The sequence below is a fragment of the Sinocyclocheilus grahami genome, unplaced genomic scaffold, assembly GCF_001515645.1.
Source record: "Sinocyclocheilus grahami isolate Dianchi unplaced genomic scaffold, SAMN03320097.WGS_v1.1 scaffold109.1, whole genome shotgun sequence".
Taxonomy (NCBI): domain Eukaryota; kingdom Metazoa; phylum Chordata; class Actinopteri; order Cypriniformes; family Cyprinidae; genus Sinocyclocheilus; species Sinocyclocheilus grahami.
Window position 1 is genome coordinate 175,085 of NW_015505288.1, and position 18,101 is coordinate 193,185.

The window sequence follows — 18,101 nt, forward strand, 5'->3', positions numbered from 1 at the left end:
TATATAAGATCCCTAAAGTTGCAAAAACTAAAGTCTCAAACCCAAAGAGATATTCTTTCTAAAAGTTAAGACTCGTCCACGCCCTCCTAAAACGGCTCGTTTAAACACGCCCCCACATGTTTGTCACTGTGTAGGAAGATTTGCATAACACCGCCCAAATGTTCATGCAAAGAAAGAAGGCATAACTTTCTCGCTGTAGTATTGTTGCCGCCGCCACCATGTCGTGGGGATGCTGTGTTTCATTGTGAAAGTGAAACTACTTTGTTTGGCCTTCCAAAAGAGGACACAACTAGAAATCAGTGGTTAAGTTGTATTTACAACACTGTTCCAGAAAAGTTCAACCCAAATATTCAGATGTGTGCAGCGCATTTTACCCAGGACTGTTTCCTGAACCTGGGAGAGTAGCCTACAATGCCTTCTGTGCACAAAGGCTGTTTCTATAAAGTGGGGCAATTCCAACTTTGCAAGGACAGTCTGGCACTTCTGACTCACAGCCTGTAAGTAGGTTTTCTATATAATATAAAGTATGCTTTATATTTAAAGAATTTGCCACTGATGATTCAAACACGAGTTTTGAACAGTGTAGAGTAGCACTTGTTGTTTGTCGTTTCTCCGATCATAAATGCAGACATCGTTTTATGTAGACGCGGCGCGATATGCAACGCAACACGTAAAAAGACAGTATAAGTCATTATAATCAGTAATTATGTCCCCACTGGATGCAACAAATGCCTCGTTTGTAATGGGTTTTATTGGTTTTGTCTTGTCGCGCCGGGACAGGGCATGTGCACAAAGGCTGTTTCTATAAAGTGGGGCAATTCCAACTTTGCAAGGACAGTCTGGCACTTCTGACTCACAGCCTGTAAGTAGGTTTTCTATATAATATAAAGTATGCTTTATATTTAAAGAATTTGCCACTGATGATTCAAACACGAGTTTTGAACAGTGTAGAGTAGCACTTGTTGTTTGTCATTTCTCCGATCATAAATGCAGACATCGTTTTATGTAGACGCGGCGCGATACGCAACGCAACACGTAAAAAGACCGTATAAGTCATTATAATCAGTAATTATGTCCCCACTGGATGCAACAAATGCCTCGTTTGTAATGGGTTTTATTGGTTTTGTCTTGTCGCGCCGGGACAGGGCATCACAGTATGGTAAGGGACGTAACATTTCCGTCACACATGAGCTTTGTAAAAGTCTACACATTTCAGAAAGGCGGGGCATAGAAGAGCAACAATAATGTACAGTATGTGGAAAATGTTTTTTTTAACCTTAAACCGCATAAACACATTGCATTACACCAAATTCACAAAATGTTTTTTTTAGCAATGTCATATGACCCCTTTAAACATGTTGCATTTTGTTTTACATCTTAAATCTACAGATAAGATTTCAAAGAAAACCTTAACACATTAGACATACATTGTATAGGGCAATAAATAACTTGATTAACAACATAATTTAACAACTGAAAAGAAAAAAAAAGAAAAATTATACGGTATACTCTTATGTGGCATTTAATGTATTCTAAAATGTTGCATTTTGTTTTACATCTTAAATCTACAGATAAGATTTCAAAGAAAACCTTAACACATTAGACATACATTGTATAGGGCAATAAATAACTTGATTAACAACATAATTTAACAACTGAAAAGAAAAAAAAACTAAAATTATACGGTATACTCTTATGTGGCATTTAATGTATTCTAAAGCTTTTATTTCTGTAAATCCTGTAATCAAATGTTATATTTCATATAAATAAGGTGATTGATTTAAAATTAGTGTTGATTATTATTAGTCAGTTCAATCACATGATCCCATGGACTTCCATTATATTTGCATTGCTGTGAACAGTAGGGAGGAGTCGATGTTATGTCCTGTGGAATTCATACCACAGATATTACTGTATTTAACATTTCTTTCAGTATTTTAATATGTGGTTTCTCTTGGGATTTTTGTCATTAGTGAAGGTACGACTGTGGTTTACTACTTTGAGATGAAAAACTTAATTTAATGTTAAGTTGTTTGCAAGATGGTCATTCTGTGTTTTTAAAACAATGTTGTCTTGTCTATGGTGATGTTTTTTCAATAGTTTCAAAGACTAAAAAAATACACGTGGTGTTTTACTCTTTAAGCAATTTCATGAACAGAATGTTGGGGTGAGCAAGAATAAAGTTATAATGATGACTAAAGAGCAGTCCATGAAATTCTTATGTAACCCAGATAAATAGATTTCCCCCCATTTATGCTTAATTAGGCAAACATCTCCTTAATTATTTATTCAAATCATTACTCCAGGTTTAATGTGCACTAATTATGTGTGTTGTGCATTGCATAGCTGTGCATTCAGAAGCTTTTACCTCTATTGTTACTGCTGCACCACTATAAAAGCAGTAAATACAAAAAAGATTCTAAATATTAAATATAATATTACACATATTATGGCTAGAGTGATTTTTTGTGATTCACACCTTCTAGTGGTATGAAACTGTATTGATGTTTTTAGCACACTGGGGTGTGTTTCCCAAAACTATGGTCACAAGTTACGTCGTTACCAACAGAGTTCAATGGAACTTACGACCATAGTTAGCCAACGGTGCTTTTTTGAAACCGCACCTCTGGTCAGGTGTGTTTTGCTTGGGGTGGACTGCATTTCACTGAGAGGTGTAGCACATGAACTTGTAGCACAGGTGAATTCTCAAAGTTCTTTAAAGTGTTGCCAGTCTATTTAGTGGAACTGAAAAGTATTTGAACACATAAGCTACACTAAAAACTGTATAATTTCTTTTGCATAATGTACCAAAGTATCAAACCAAGTGATTTAATGAAATATTGCTTTTCAGGCAATACAACTCACAAAAAGAGGTTTGTCCGATTTCAAATGATAAACAATGCTCAAAACTGAAGTACTGTGACACTGTGTATTTCAAACATTTGTGAACATGTTGATAGGTAATGTGATTCTCTACACCTCTGGTTACTCTAATAGGACATCTGTGTGAACTTGAGGAATACTGACTTCAAGCAGCCACTAAATATCACCTTGCTAAAAGTCATAGCAAAAATGACTCCAAAAATGTACGTTTGGTTGATTTTTTTTTGCAATATACACAATGATATTCCTACATTTTTTTGGGGAAGTCGTGGCCTAATGGTTAGAGAGTCGGACTCATAACCCAAAGGTTGTGAGTTCTTACAACTCACAAAAAGAGGTTTGTCCGATTTCAAATGATAAACGATGCTCAAAACTGAAGTACTGTGACACTGTGTATTTCAAACATTTGTGAACATGTTGATAGGTAATGTGATTCTCTACACCTCTGGTTACTCTAATAGGACATCTGTGTGAACTTGAGGAATACTGACTTCAAGCAGCCACTAAATATCACCTTGCTAAAAGTCATAGCAAAAATGACTCCAAAAATGTATGTTTGGTTGATTTTTTTGCAATATACACAATGATATTCCTACATTTTTTGGGGAAGTCGTGGCCTAATGGTTAGAGAGTCGGACTCATAACCCAAAGGTTGTGAGTTCAAGTTTCCGGTGCGGCTCTCTCCCACCTTCAATACCACGACTGCAGTGCCCTTGAGCAAGGCACCGAACCCCCAACTGCTCCCCAGGCACCACAGCATAAATGGCTGCCCACTGCTCTGGGTGTGTGTTCACTGCTGTGTGTGTGCACTTAGGATGGGTTAAATGCAGAGCACTAATTCCTAGTATGGGTAACCATACTTGGCCACATGTCACATCACTTTTTAAGTTTAAGTGTCTAAATACTTACTACACTCTTAAAAATAAAGGTGCTTCACGATGCCATAGTTTTAAGAGTGTAGGGACACTATAGTTTTCATGTTAACGCACACTTACACATCTCACATACAGCTGTCACAGTCACTACATCTTGAGTTTACAGTTTAAATCTGTTGTATTACCTTCCTTTATATAAATGAAATTGGAATATGTTAATTTAGTGCTTGATTTATTCAAAGAGTGAATAAGAGTGGAGAGAGAGGTGGTAGGGGGCTCCTCCACAGCAGAAAAGTCTTTTGAAGCACCTTTAGTTTTAAGAGTGTAGGGACACTATAGTTTTCATGTTAACGCACACTTACACATCTCACATACAGCTGTCACAGTCACTACATCTTGAGTTTACAGTTTAAATCTGTTGTATTACCTTCCTTTATATAAATGAAATTGGAATATGTTAATTTAGTGCTTGATTTATTCAAAGAGTGAATAAAAGCGGAGAGTGGAGAGAGAGGTGGTAGGGGGCTCCTCCACAGCAGAAAAGTCTCACGCCTGGTTGTGTACAAGAGAAAGTGCTCTTTCAGATGCCCCACCCAAAAAGTGATCAGTAACCTGCCCCCCATTTCCAACCCTCTACACAAGCACAGCTCTGATCAACAGAAGGAGGACGGGAGAAGATACGAGAAAAAAGGTCTGACTGCTTACATCTGACCTACAGCTCTCATGTCTCCCATTTGGCTTGGACGAATATGTTTGGTCCTGCTGCTGTGCAGGATTGTGGTAAGTGACACCAAACCAACAGGTGTTTTGGCATGAAATGAATTGAATATTCAGCTCAATTGTGTTTTTTTGACACACATTTAAGCAAATGTAATAATCACAGGTACTATGCATACTATGCACAGTTGCTGTTTCTGATCACATTAACTCCTAAAACTATTTTTCTTCACCAGAAACAATTTCATTTTATTTATTTTTTTCATAAAGCTTTTGAATGTGAGAGTGTTGAATGGATAGATTTGGTCTGATCAATTCAGTTTGATTTATTTTGTGTTCACATTGTTATATCCTTGAATATTATAAAGCAAGCCACAACACTGTAATAGTAAAATTAGTATCATAATAGTCACTAATTGTTGTGGCCTTTTGCTATTTTAACCACTGGAAGACAGAAGCATCTACCATTTGTTAATATGAGAAACGCCTGTGGGCAGCATAGTCTCAAGTTTAAACCTGCACTCTATGCTACAGCAGCAGGTTCTTACAATAGACAGCATCAGCATATACCTCAGCATATACTTGGAACAATGTGTACTAGTTCAGTTTACAGTAAAGAGGAACGGTCATGAAATGAATTGAATATTCAGCTCAATTGTGTTTTTTTTGACACACATTTAAGCAAATGTAATAATCACAGGTACTATGCATACTATGCACAGTTGCTGTTTCTGATCACATTAACTCCTAAAACTATTTTGTTTTCTTCACCAGAAACAATTTCATTTTATTTATTTTTTTCATAAAGCTTTTGAATGTGAGAGTGTTGAATGGATAGATTTGGTCTGATCAATTCAGTTTGATTTGATTATTTTGTGTTCACATTGTTATATCCTTGAATATTATAAAGCAAGCCACAACACTGTAATAGTAAAATTAGTATCATAATAGTCACTAATTGTTGTGGCCTTTTGCTATTTTAACCACTGGAAGACAGAAGCATCTACCATTTGTTAATATGAGAAACGCCTGTGGGCAGCATAGTCTCAAGTTTAAACCTGCACTCTATGCTACAGCAGCAGGTTCTTACAATAGACAGCATCAGCATATACCTCAGCATATACTTGGAACAATGTGTACTAGTTCAGTTTACAGTAAAGAGGAACGGTTTACAGTATATATATATATATATACACACACACACACATATATACTGCATATATATACGTTTGGTTAGTATAAGGAACATTTTTATTTAAATGCATAGTTTAAATGAGCTGCATTACCTGTTGTTTTTAGGCAAGCAGGTCAATTTTAACTGACTTTTTCAATTCTGTTCATTCCTATGCTCCTCTCTGGAGTGCTGTGATGGCAGGCCATAAATAATTCCCAAAAGCATTTACAAGCATAGAGAGAAAGTATGTAAAAGGATACATAAGAACTGCTTTCACAGGGTGTACACCAGTGCTACAGTAATCCATTATTGTTAGCATTTGTACACTTGAAAAATAGCATTTGGATCTATTTTCATCAGCCATCAACAGTTGCCAACCATAAACAGTTGACACTGTAGATAAAATTGCCGTGACTAGGGATGAAAAGGTCATTAAAATGTAAGAAGAACAAATCTCAAAGATCTTTATATGAATTGTATAGGATTTAATATACAGTACATTTAGATGTATATTATTTCTACACTAAGGTGGCACCCTCTCAAAAGGTACTAATACATACACTTTAGGTACTAATATGTACATTTAAAGTGCTATGTCCCTTGAAGGTACTAATACGTACTTTCATCTACCACCCCAGTGACAGCTTTGTACCTTTTTTCTGAGAGTGTATGTTATCTTTCTTTTGATGACAATACAATTTTATTAAAAAATTATGAATTTGTCATAAGGATGGTTAATAAGAATACTGTATTTATGGTAAAGAAGTAATGTCAATGCATTGAATATACTTAATGTCTAACATTCTGGAAAAAATTGAATTCTTTAGGCATTGAGAGCCAGCAGCAGATCTAATCGAAGGAAACGAGAGTGGATTCTTCCACCAACAAGACTTTATGAGAATATTGACTACACAAAAGAGGAGTTTGTGGCAAAAGTAAGCATTTTTACAGCTTTTTCTCCCCCTGCACATAACCCAAAGACATATTTTACATATGCTTGCACTGGGTGGTCCTTATGTCAATCTTTTCTTGTTTGTGCTATCATCTGAAAAACTTGAGATCTGGATCTACTGGTTCTTAAAGCTTCACCTTTTCACCTGTTTCATAAGCTGCCCTACACCTACTGCTCAATATATCCTTCTGAAACTCAGCAAAACAAAAGATGATAAGAGTTTTAAAAATATATTTTAGTTAAACCTGATATTATTCTATAATCTTTATATTTTGTATACTTATATTTTGTAATTTAATTCACTTAAAATGAAGAGCGCATACAGTATTTCTTACTTACATAGTATTTTAAAATGTTTGTTTAAGTTTATTACGTTTTTTAACGTGCCTCTTATTCGTAGAACTTTTTCATAACACTGAAAAAACAAGAAGGTCCTCATCAAGGCATACCAGGATAATGGTCTATTACTGACACGAATATGTCCTCTATTGAGACAGAATTTATGACAAAGCAACAAGGGTACTTGCAACATGCAAATTTGTGTGTTAATATAAATATACGTGTAAAAAAGTGATTTTTAAATGCTTGAGACAGTCATCACTAACTGAAACTCACATCGACTGGCTGCCGCCTATGTTTTTTGCTTGATATTTGCATAATGTGACCTTGCCTTTGCATTTGCATATTTAAATACTCAGTATTCACAGGCATTCTCAATATTGTCTTGCTTTTTTAGATCCGATCTGATAAAGATATTAACTGGCAGATGGTGGAATATGGACTAACAGGTCACGGCGCTGACAAGGCACCCTATAACTTGTTTGTTATCAATCCTGAAAATGGCTATGTTAGGGTCACCAGCCTGCTAGACAGAGAGAAAACATCCTTATACAATGTGAGTTGCGCCCCACTTTTGGGTAATTCATTACAGACATATAAATGAGATGATGATTGATATAATGACTAAATTAAGAGACCTTGATACACACATATCATTTTTGTTCTTCTGTAGCTGACTGGCATAGCAAAATTTCGCAACGGATCAATAGCAGAAGAAAACATTGAGCTGAAGATCAAAGTTGAGGATCAGAATGATAACCCACCAATATTCAAATTACAGAGGGGATCTGTGAGGGAAAGCAGCAAGATTGGTGGGTTGCATGTATTACCATATTGTTTTTATGTTTCCCAACTTCCTTAAGTTTCACAACATTCTCTGTTGTACAGGATATTTATAAATTAAAAATATAACACTACAGTATTTACTAGTTAGTTACTGCTCCACTAAGACTTTACAATTGTTACCCTTATCTTACAGTCCCCTATGCTATATACTTTATAAAAATGTTATATTGTTCTGTCATCATGCTTGTGAAACAACAGGAACACCTGTCATGCAAATAAAAGGTACTGATGCAGATGAACCGGACACTCTTAATTCCAAAATAGCATACAGTATATTAAGACAAACCCCAGCCGAATCTGGGCATACGTTCTCCATTGATAAAGCAACTGGGATAGTCTATGTGAAGGAGAAAACCCTGGATCGAGAGGTAACTGATGTGAAAACTGGCAATTTATGACATTCAAAAGTTCATGAAAAATGCAACATTATGCATTTAAATCCAGATTTATAACCAACTGTCTTTTACAGAGACACGACAAATATACTTTAATAGTTCGGGGTGTTGATATGAACGGAGCTTCGTCTGGCAACACAGGAACAGGCACTGTGCAAATTCATATTTTGGATATAAATGACAACGTTCCCACTCTTGAGAAAGAAGAGGTAAGATCTTAAAATATCATTGCCTGCAAGCTGTGAACGGCAGGATTATTTAATTACATAAATGTATGTAATAAATAAATCCCTACTATAGTATTTATCAGTTGATGTCTTTATCTCTGTTAGTATTCGGGCAGTGTTGATGAAGGTGTGATTGATGTGGTTGTCATGAGAATTAAAGCCCTGGACATTGATCTGGAATTCACTGATAACTGGCTGGCAGTGTTTGATATCCATAAAGGAAATGAAGACAATCTCTTCTCAATCGAAACGGACCCTAAAACGAATGAGGGAATTCTAAAACTTGTCAAGGTACCTGCAAACGCCTTTTTCTTTATTATGGACATAAACCTTTAATAATATTATTTGTTGAGGGGTCAATGACACACATTTGTCCTTTCTATTAATTGATAAAAAATGTCTTGATATCATGAAAAAAAACTAATTAGGGATGCAATTCTTGAAAAATAAATCTTAAGTAATCTATTATAATTTCTTAAATAAACGTATACATGATACAATTTTTCTCACTTCTTATTAATATTTATATTTAAACATGCCTATTATGGTTTTAAAATGTCATGTAGTATAACTTCCCAAAAATGTAATTATATTTATGAATGAATAATTCAGGATTAAAAAAAAAAATTTTTACCTTGAAAGATATACGAGAAAACATCTAAATATAAAAAGAGCAAATATATTTAAAAACTTTAAAAAACTTAAATAATGATTGAAATGTACACTCTCACATGTAATCAAGGTGTGAGAAAATAGTTAGTTAGAAAATGATAGTTACACCACATGATATTTTCACTTAATTAAATTGAAACTTTTCTAGTAAATGGTATACAAGTTTTTCAAAACCATATTAAGCTCTTCTAAGAACTTGTCAAATGTATTTTAAACAAGATTTTTTATTTTCTTCATGTGTTATTGACTCAGAGACACTTGCTTGGTATCTCCCGTCAAAATAACCGACATTATGTATCTTATTTATATAATTTTGTCTTTTTTCCTTTTCCATGCCTATCTGCCTCTCTGAAGCCTGTTGATTTTGAAAAGGTAAGAGAATTGGACCTCAGTTTGGTCATTTCAAATGTAGCTCCTTTCATAAATGGAAGTGCTTTAGAGCTGGACGTTAATCTGGACAAGGATTTAGGGGCTGGCGCGGGCCTAGGAGCTGGAGCTGGAGCTGGAGCTGGAGCAGGGTTGGGAGCGGGGTTAGGAGTAGGCTTAGGTTTGGGAGTAGGACTGAATGCGGGACTGGATTTGGATGCTGGATTGGATGTAGATGCTGGACTGGATCCTGGATTGGATCTGGGTGCTGGAGTGAATGTGGGAGTGGATGCAGGTGGTGATGTAGGTCTTAAACCTGATGGTAAGCCTGGAGTTAAGCCTGGAGCCAAGCCTGGCCCCTCACCTGGTGTCAAGCCTGGAACAAAACCTGGTACTAAACCATCTGGCAAACCTGGATCTGAGCCTGATAAAAAAACAGCTGGGAAAGGTTACCCAGTTAAGATCAGTGTAAACAATCTACACGACGGTCCTAGCTTCTCACCTTCTGTGAAAGACTTCCCAGTGTCAGAAGATCCAAATGATGAAGATTTCCCAATAGTGCTGGGAACGTATACTGCTTTGGATGGTGACACTGGAGAACCAGCTGAAAATGTGAGGTGAGCTTTGATCAGTTTTTCAAGGAAATGATTGGTTACCTTGGATTATTAATCATATTAATGCTTATATATACATTTATATCTATATATAGAGAGAATTATATTCATTGATTTTATTTGTAAATAATGATATTGTTGATTTCCATCATTGCTATTATTGATGCAGTTTATTGATTTCATTATGCTTGTTTATACAGAGGTCTAATCATCTTTGATCAGTTATTTTTATGTCATTGTTTTCATCATTAATTGAATATCCAGGTATGCTAAAGGTCATGATCCTGATAACTGGCTAACCATTGATGAGAAAACTGCTGAGATTAAACTGACAAAGGCTCCTGATCGAGAATCAAAGTTTTTGGTCAATGGAACCTACTTTGCAAAGATTATCTGTATGACTCAAGGCAAGCATCAGCATTTGTGCCAAGTTTTTTCCCCCCGCTAAGATTAATTTAATATGAACTCCAATATTTGTCAGAAAGCAAGTCATGTAGTTCAAAAACGCAGAGAAACTACTTACTTAAACCTGTTAAACTTCTTTCGAAAGTCTTTCAAAAGATTTTGGACTGACAGTCCTTAATTGGGCATTTTTTAAGTATTATAAATATAATTTTTTTCTGGATGGGTATTTTTTTGTGTAAATAAGATTGGTAAATAGCTAAATTAAATAATAATATGCTGTAAGTATGTAGGCCTAAATGTTAAGGTATATAGTTTAGGTATAGATATACGTTTTCCCTTAAAATATTAACATTTTTTTTTTTTTTTGTTAGATGTGCCAGCTAAGACAGCGACTGGGACAATAGCATTAAAAGTGGAGGACTCAAATGATCACTGCCCCACATTGACCAGCACCTATCATCAAACTTGTGATAATAATAAAGGGGTAAATGTCACGGCTTTCGATGGGGATGCTGATCCAAATGGAGCACCTTATCAATTTGTTCTGATAGAAGAGGAAAGTGTGGGAAAATGGGAGATGGTGCCTATAAACGGTAAAGCGAAGCAGGTTTATTCACTTAAAACACACAACCAACACTCAAATGCAATGTATATGAATTACTAGAGTGCAATTCTCTCTTATTTGTAGGAACAACAGTAAGCTTTCATGCACTGGAGGCTTTGTGGCCAGGCATGTACAAGCTGGCTGTGAAGGTCTCGGACGCTCAGGGTCTGGCCTGTCCAGACAACCAAAATTTTGAGATAGAAGTTTGCAGCTGTGAGAAAAAAGGCTCATGTGGGCCGAGACTGGCTGCACAGCGTAGCTTACCATTCAAAATTGGAACACCAGCCACTGGCTTGTTTCTCAGTGGCGCAGCTTTGCTCCTGTGTAAGTTATTCATGTGTTCAACACATTCATACAGCTTGACATCCTTATAGTGCTTATAAAACTCTTTGTTCATTGCATTTTCAGTGGTACCCTTCCTCCTGATCTTCTGCCAGTGTGGGACCGTGAGTGAATTCACAGATTTGCCCTTTGAAGCTAAAGAATCTCTCATTGCATATCACACTGAAGGCATAGGAGAGGACAAGGTCAAATTTATTCAGATGCAAAATTAAAATTAGAACTTGGTTTTATATCATAAAACACACTTCGGTTTTACAACATGTACAACATGATTTTGTATACTGTAGGAGGTTCCTCTTCTCAGCAGTCCTGTTGCTGCAGTAGACCAAAAACAACTGTTCCAGGATGGAACAGTTTCCAACTATGTATCCAACAATGTATCCTCAATGCCCTTTCAACCAAGTGTCACTAATGAAAGCAGAGCATTCAACCAGGAAATAAAAGAAGGGTTTACAGAAACTGACAGCAAAAGGTTTTGGTCCCGGCGAAACACCTTTTCAACAGCCAACCAACGCAACAGTGCTCTCTATTCTACATCGCTCATGTTTGAAAAACAAGACATTTATGAGGATATGGCAGTGGGAGATGCCTTTCTCAATGAATATTTCTCTCAGGTATGAGAATAATTATTTATATTTAAGTTCATACAAAGTCTGTGGAGCACAAAAGGGGATCTTGGCCAAGCTTTAAAAGACAAATCAACACCATAAAAGTATCATAAAGTAGTCCATACAACTTATGCACCATATTCCAAGTCTTCTGAAGTAATACAAAAGCTTTTATGTGAGGAACAAATTAAATTTTCGAATGTTATTTGATGAACATCTGTCCAAGTTCTTCTTGGCACTTAAATGAAAATAGCAATTTTTGAACAAATTGTTCTTTTTAAATCAAGCCCCTTTCAGTGAATCGGCTGATTCAGTTGACCATTTAACAAATGGTTCTTGATTTTTCCTCACTGAATCAATGATCCTTTTTGGCCTGGAAAGTTATCTTTAAATAGCCACGTTTCCATTACCCTTCAAATTGCACTAATTGAAATTGAGAATTGAAAAAACACGTCAAATTCGCAAAAACTCCCATATATTGCAAAAAAGTTTTTGCGCTCGCGCGAGGTGGTTTTTTCAGGTAATTTGAGAAGGAATATATCACAAAACTGCAATGGAGAGTTTTTTCACATTAACAGGTCACCTGGCCTATGCAAAAATCATATGATCATTCTTTAATGTACTATAACCTCCCAGAAACATCTCATGCGTGGCTGCTCTCAAATATAAAGGGCTTTCCTTGCCATTAATTCTTTGAAAAAAACATTATTTACACTGAAAAAAAAAAACATTTTAGTCACATAACATTGGTTAAAGGAAACAATGTGAATTCACAATATGTTTTGTAATCGACATTTATAAAATATCACAAAAGTTTTATGCAAATCTGTAATGGAAAGCCGCTAATGTTGGTCTGTTCATCACACAAGTCTATCATATGACTTTGAAAGACAGCCATTTTTATTGTACCATTGTGTTTTTTTTTTTTGACACCCCCAGCCTCATTTACTTTCATTATATTGAAAAAAAGTGGCCACACTCTCAAAAAAAAGCTGTCACTGGTGGTACCTTTTTAAAAGATAATATTGTACTATAAATATGTACTATTTAGGTACTAATATGTACACTTTATTTACCAATATGTGCTTTCATAGTAGTAATATGCACCTTTTAGGGGTAAAAAGAGTACAAAGATGAACATATATCTCCTCAGTGACAGCTTTTGTTCCTTTTCTTTTTGAGACTGCAAGGTATTCTTCAAAAATTCATATTTTGTGTTCAATAAAAAAGGGGTATACAGGTTTAGAATGACATGAGGCTGATTAAATGACGACAGAATTTTCATTTGATTCTTTATTGCAGAAAGCAAGCTGTCTTGCAGTGAACCCTCCTCTGACAGATGGTCTTCTGTTGTATGAGTATGAGGGTCAAGGCAGCCCGGCTGGCTCTGTTGGTCGTTGCAGCCTCCTTGAGTCTGACAATGACCTGGAGTTCCTCAACAACCTAGGGTCAAAGTTCCTTACATTAGCGGAACTATGCCATCCTCCAAAGCCTCCTGTACCCCCTCCCAAAACTGAGCAAGTAGTCGAATCAGTTGAAACCAGCTTCAAAACCGAGAGCTCCGTCAGTACTAGCACCGTCCAGGTTACCAAAACCATCCCACCTCCACAAGAAGTACAACAAAGCTCGGTTACCAAAGTTGAGACCGTAAGAAAATCAGCCACGCTTCCAAGTGCCAAAGCAAGCGAGATGCTTTTTGTGCAACAGCAGCCTCTATTCTACCTGGTGGAGCAGCAAACGCCAAATGCAGTTTTTGTTGAGAGTCCCACTCAGGGTTTGTATGTAATAAATGGGAACCCTGGGACGGAAGGTTTGATACTCCAAGGCGGAAACATTTCACAGGCGACTCTGAGCCGAGGACAACAAGCAATGTATGTGATTAATGGAGCCCCTGTAGCTGCTAATCAGCCGATACAGCTGCAAATGGAAGGACAGGAACAGGAGACTGTGCTCGGATTTAGCCCTGTCTCATCTCCCATCGGATCGCCTGGTGGCATACTGCTAATGCAGACCCGCTTTCAGGAGAACCCAATGCAGGGGGCGACCAGCAGACCACCAATCTTGCTTGCTGATGTTCCAACACTGGGCAAACAAATGAAAAAGAAGACACCAGCTGAGCCACTGGGTACTAAAGAAGTGGAGCCTAAAGCAAAAGACACTGCGCCATCTAAATAAATTTGAGAAGATCCAAGAAGATAAGCCCCAAAGACAGGGTACAAAATTAAATCCCATTTGAGAAGGGGAAAAATGATAGATAGATAGATAGATAGATAGATATGGAGGGAAAAACAGACAGATAGATAGATTTGATGCTCAAGAAACATTTATTATTATTAATGTTGAAAACAGTTGCTTAATATTTTTGTGGAGACTGTGATATTTTTTTTCAGGATTCTTTGATGAACAGAAAGTTCAAAAGAACAGAATTATTTGAAATAGATTTTTTTAAACAATGAAAAAGTATTTACTATACATTGTAATCAATTTAATGCATTGTTGCTGAAGAAAGAAAAATTCTTACAAAAAAACATACTGACCCTTTTGAACATAGATAACATATTGGATCATATATTTGATGGAATAATTCCTCTAATTTTCATCCAATATTTTTATGCAGTACATATTTTGTGCGTATTTGTTGTGCTTGTGAACATGCTAGCATCAAAATGTACATGAGAAGCACAGTGTATTTCCACAAGAGTGGCTGTTGCTGTCTATGAAAAACATCAAATTAATCACTCACAAAGTTCCAGTTTGGTTGATGTCTGCGTAAAAAACAACTCCCCCAGAGATAGCCAGTGTCTGTCGGTCGAAAGAAATCAATGCATGACAAGAACAAAGTGACTCAAAAGCAAAGAATCTTTTTTTTTTTAAATTTCTGAACAGATAAGATCATAGACTTAAATCAAAAGACGTTTAACCCTGAAGCAAAAGGCTGCTTCTCTCTCAAAGAATGTCAAGAAAAAGTAAAGAACAAGCTTGTGAAGCACATCTTGAAAATCCAGCTGCTTTTTCTTCAGCTGAAGTTAATTACTAATTGAATTAATATTAACTAATTGTCAATAATGTCCTTGCTAAAAGATCTCTCGCACTGTTCATTCAGTCAGAGAGAAGTATGTGTCTATGCAGACACCATCTGGACCCACACTATGTGTGTGAGCTGTGTTACAGATGGAGATGGCCTGTGGGATGAAACTGTAAAATAAGCATGGGAAAAATAAGAAATCCAAGTAAAATATGTGCACCCAGGATATGAGAGTGTAAATCTGACTTGACCCCGTCCTCTTGCCGTTCTCATGATCCTTTGTTATTTCTCTATTTTAACCATCAATAAAATAACAAGGCTCTAACTTATTGTAAAATGAAAGAAAAAAATACTATGTAACGTTTGTCAAAAAGTTTTTTCAGTTTCTTTTTTCCAAAATGTATTTTTGTACAAACTGACTAATTCGTTTTCTTGTTTAATTACATACTGATAATTTTGGTGATTATCCAGTGGTGATTTATTCTGCCTTAATGAAAATCTTTAATAATGGGGATTTTTGACAGTAATAATAAAGTCCTTTAACACCATTTCTGCAGAGTCTTGTTTTTCATTTGTTACTGTTCTGAGTTGTGTTGTCAGCTTGACAGTTTTCTTGTTAACCCTGATAAGCAGTTTAAAAAAAATTTAAATAAATCACATTTTCTCCTTTGACACTACTTGCTGAAACCTGCCTTATCAGCATTTTTCAAATGCAGTCATAAATTTGCAACTAACTTTCAACATGAGTCCTCACGCCACAGGGTATGAGCTGAAGAATGAGAATGACAACTCAACTGAACATTTTCAGCAAACATAAGGCTTAGTCACTTATGTGATTTAAAACTATTACAAGGAGTACAATTCCCACGCTTTGCCCAATTCAAAATGAATGATGAGAATCACTATAATAAGAGCTTTTTTTGTGACAGCTTCCTTTAGTCATGTTCAAACTTATCAGACTGTTTATCAGAAATGACTGAGCCTGTAAACATGCATCATGGTCTTATAGTAAGTTGGCATATTCTCAGACTATTATTATAGGTTATGCATCTTAGAAATTAGGTCGCACAGTTGTTGGGTGCACTCTTTTGTCTCTTTCTCTTCAAGTCCGTGAATCGTCCTCCCTCATGTGTAGCGCTAGAAAGTCTGATTCATAAAAATGAATCTGTTCAACCTCTCAAGCGTGTTGCAATGTAACGTCCGGTTCTAGTGAATCGATTCGACCTAAACCATTTGTCTCTCACGTGTAGCGTTAGAAAGTATTCTGTTCGCAAATGATCTTGAAATTGTGCACAGCTGACTGCAGTGTCAGTGACCATGGTGTCAGATCTCCACCTTGTAAACGTCCCTACCATATAATAATATATAATAATAATAATATTCTAATTTCTATGCTTGAGAATGACCAGCACAAAGAAAAAAAAACTTTACTGAGTCTGAAATTGAGGTCCTGCTGGCAGAGGTAGAGGTCACGGGGACGCTTTTTATTTACTAGTGTGTAATTATTCTGTGGAGAAACAATGTGTGTGTGGTTATATTTTTTCTATTGATCATTATCAAAATGACTACTAGAAACAACAGAAATAATCATAATAATACTAATAATAGTAATTATAAAACAATTAGGTTTCCAAAAGTAAGAATAACAAGACAATTTTCAGTCATCTTATAAAAAGTGAGCCATCCTACTTTTAAAATCACTTGCCATGACAACTTATAAAAAGTTTAGTATCACAAAATTATTGAAAAACTTAAAAAAAACTATTGAAAGAAAAATTTAACGTTTCATATCATAAAATAAATTATTACACGATTATGGTCTCCGGTCTGAAAAAACCTGCAAGTGATTTGGGATTTCTTTATATTTACACAGTTTACTAATGCTGCTCAAATGTGCCATTAATGTACTGACACAAAAATATATAGTGTATTTTATAGAAACTGATGTAAATGACAAAAACAAAGTTTAAGGCTGATGTCTCTATTCATTTTCACAGAAACAAAGCAGCAGATGTTATAAATAAAAACAGTTAGCAATGTTATTGAATAGAATATATTAAAACCGTTATTGCACGACAAAGGCCTATAGGCTACACAGAGAAAACCGTCTGAGATGCGTTTATGCGAGGGTTTTTTTCTATTTTACGCATTAGTAGTAAATCAAGACTTCGCAAGTTCTCTTGTAAAATAAAATTATAAAAAAACAACATGGAATAAACTGTGTACAGAAAGCGAGTAAAGAACTGTCAACATTAGGTTACTAAAAGTTTAATCTCGCAAAAACTCCCGTCAATAAAAAATCTGACTACACTGCACAATTTATATCTTACACTGCATCTTTGTTGTTTACGGTGAATTCGGTGCTTGCACGTACACCGCTTTTATTATTATTGTAGCTTAGTAGATGTTCAAATAGCTGCAGTACTCCGACTTTGCCACAAGGAAAAGTGCGTACGCCTGCTCAGACCCTGACGTAGCGGTAAGTACTTTTCCACGTCAAAGACCGTTTTTATAAATATGAACGTTGCCGTGGATTTTAGAGTATGCACACTCTAAGATCAAATCTGTGCGTACGCACACTTTATAAATGAGGCCCTGTATTCGTCCAAATAGTCCTCTCTCTCATATGTAGAGTTGCAAAGTCCACGATCGTCCTCCCTCATGTGTAGCGTTAGAGAGTCTGATTCATTAAAGGGGTCCTATTATGCTCTTTTACAAAGTCTTGATTTTGTTTTGGGGGTGTACTAGAACAGGCTCTCATACTAGGATGTTGGAAAAACACATTATTTTTCACATATTTTACATTATTACAACACCTCTCTCCCCAGTCTGGCATGAACGGCTCAAATAGTTCCTGTATCAAATGAAGGCCCGCCTTCTGAAATACGAAATGTGCTGTGATTGGTTAGCTGGGCCAGTGTGTGTTATGATTGGCAGCACTCGGCGCCCGGCCGTGAAATGTCACGCCCCTTACCATAGCCGCCTGCGAGCTTCAGTGTAAATATTGCGTCAAAATCAATAAATTTGAGCGCGATTTAAACCCGGATGATTGTAACC

The 18,101-nt window shown here is 36.1% G+C and overlaps 1 protein-coding gene across 1 annotated transcript; it reads left to right on the plus strand.

Annotated features, from left to right (window-relative positions):
- The first annotated feature begins 4,444 nt into the window (after nucleotides 1–4,444).
- LOC107588915 (desmoglein-2) lies at nucleotides 4,445–14,298 on the plus strand. The gene is made up of 14 exons (XM_016277168.1): nucleotides 4,445–4,538; nucleotides 6,477–6,584; nucleotides 7,338–7,496; nucleotides 7,614–7,752; nucleotides 7,985–8,154; nucleotides 8,256–8,390; nucleotides 8,514–8,699; nucleotides 9,435–10,063; nucleotides 10,325–10,467; nucleotides 10,837–11,058; nucleotides 11,154–11,393; nucleotides 11,478–11,596; nucleotides 11,699–12,025; nucleotides 13,322–14,298. The coding sequence occupies exons 1-14, from the start codon at nucleotides 4,482–4,484 to the stop codon at nucleotides 14,192–14,194; spliced, it is 3,507 nt and encodes a 1,168-aa protein (XP_016132654.1). The 5' UTR covers nucleotides 4,445–4,481; the 3' UTR covers nucleotides 14,195–14,298.
- The last annotated feature ends 3,803 nt before the right edge of the window (nucleotides 14,299–18,101 follow it).

Excerpts from the sequence above, each read along its gene's own strand:
- LOC107588915 (XM_016277168.1), top strand. The coding sequence starts at position 4,482 with ATGTCTCCCATTTGGCTTGGACGAATATGTTTGGTCCTGCTGCTGTGC. Across the intron at positions 7,753-7,984 it reads GAGGGAAAGCAGCAAGATTG|GAACACCTGTCATGCAAATA; the intron begins GTGGGTTGCATG and ends GTGAAACAACAG. Across the intron at positions 10,064-10,324 it reads GAACCAGCTGAAAATGTGAG|GTATGCTAAAGGTCATGATC; the intron begins GTGAGCTTTGAT and ends TTGAATATCCAG.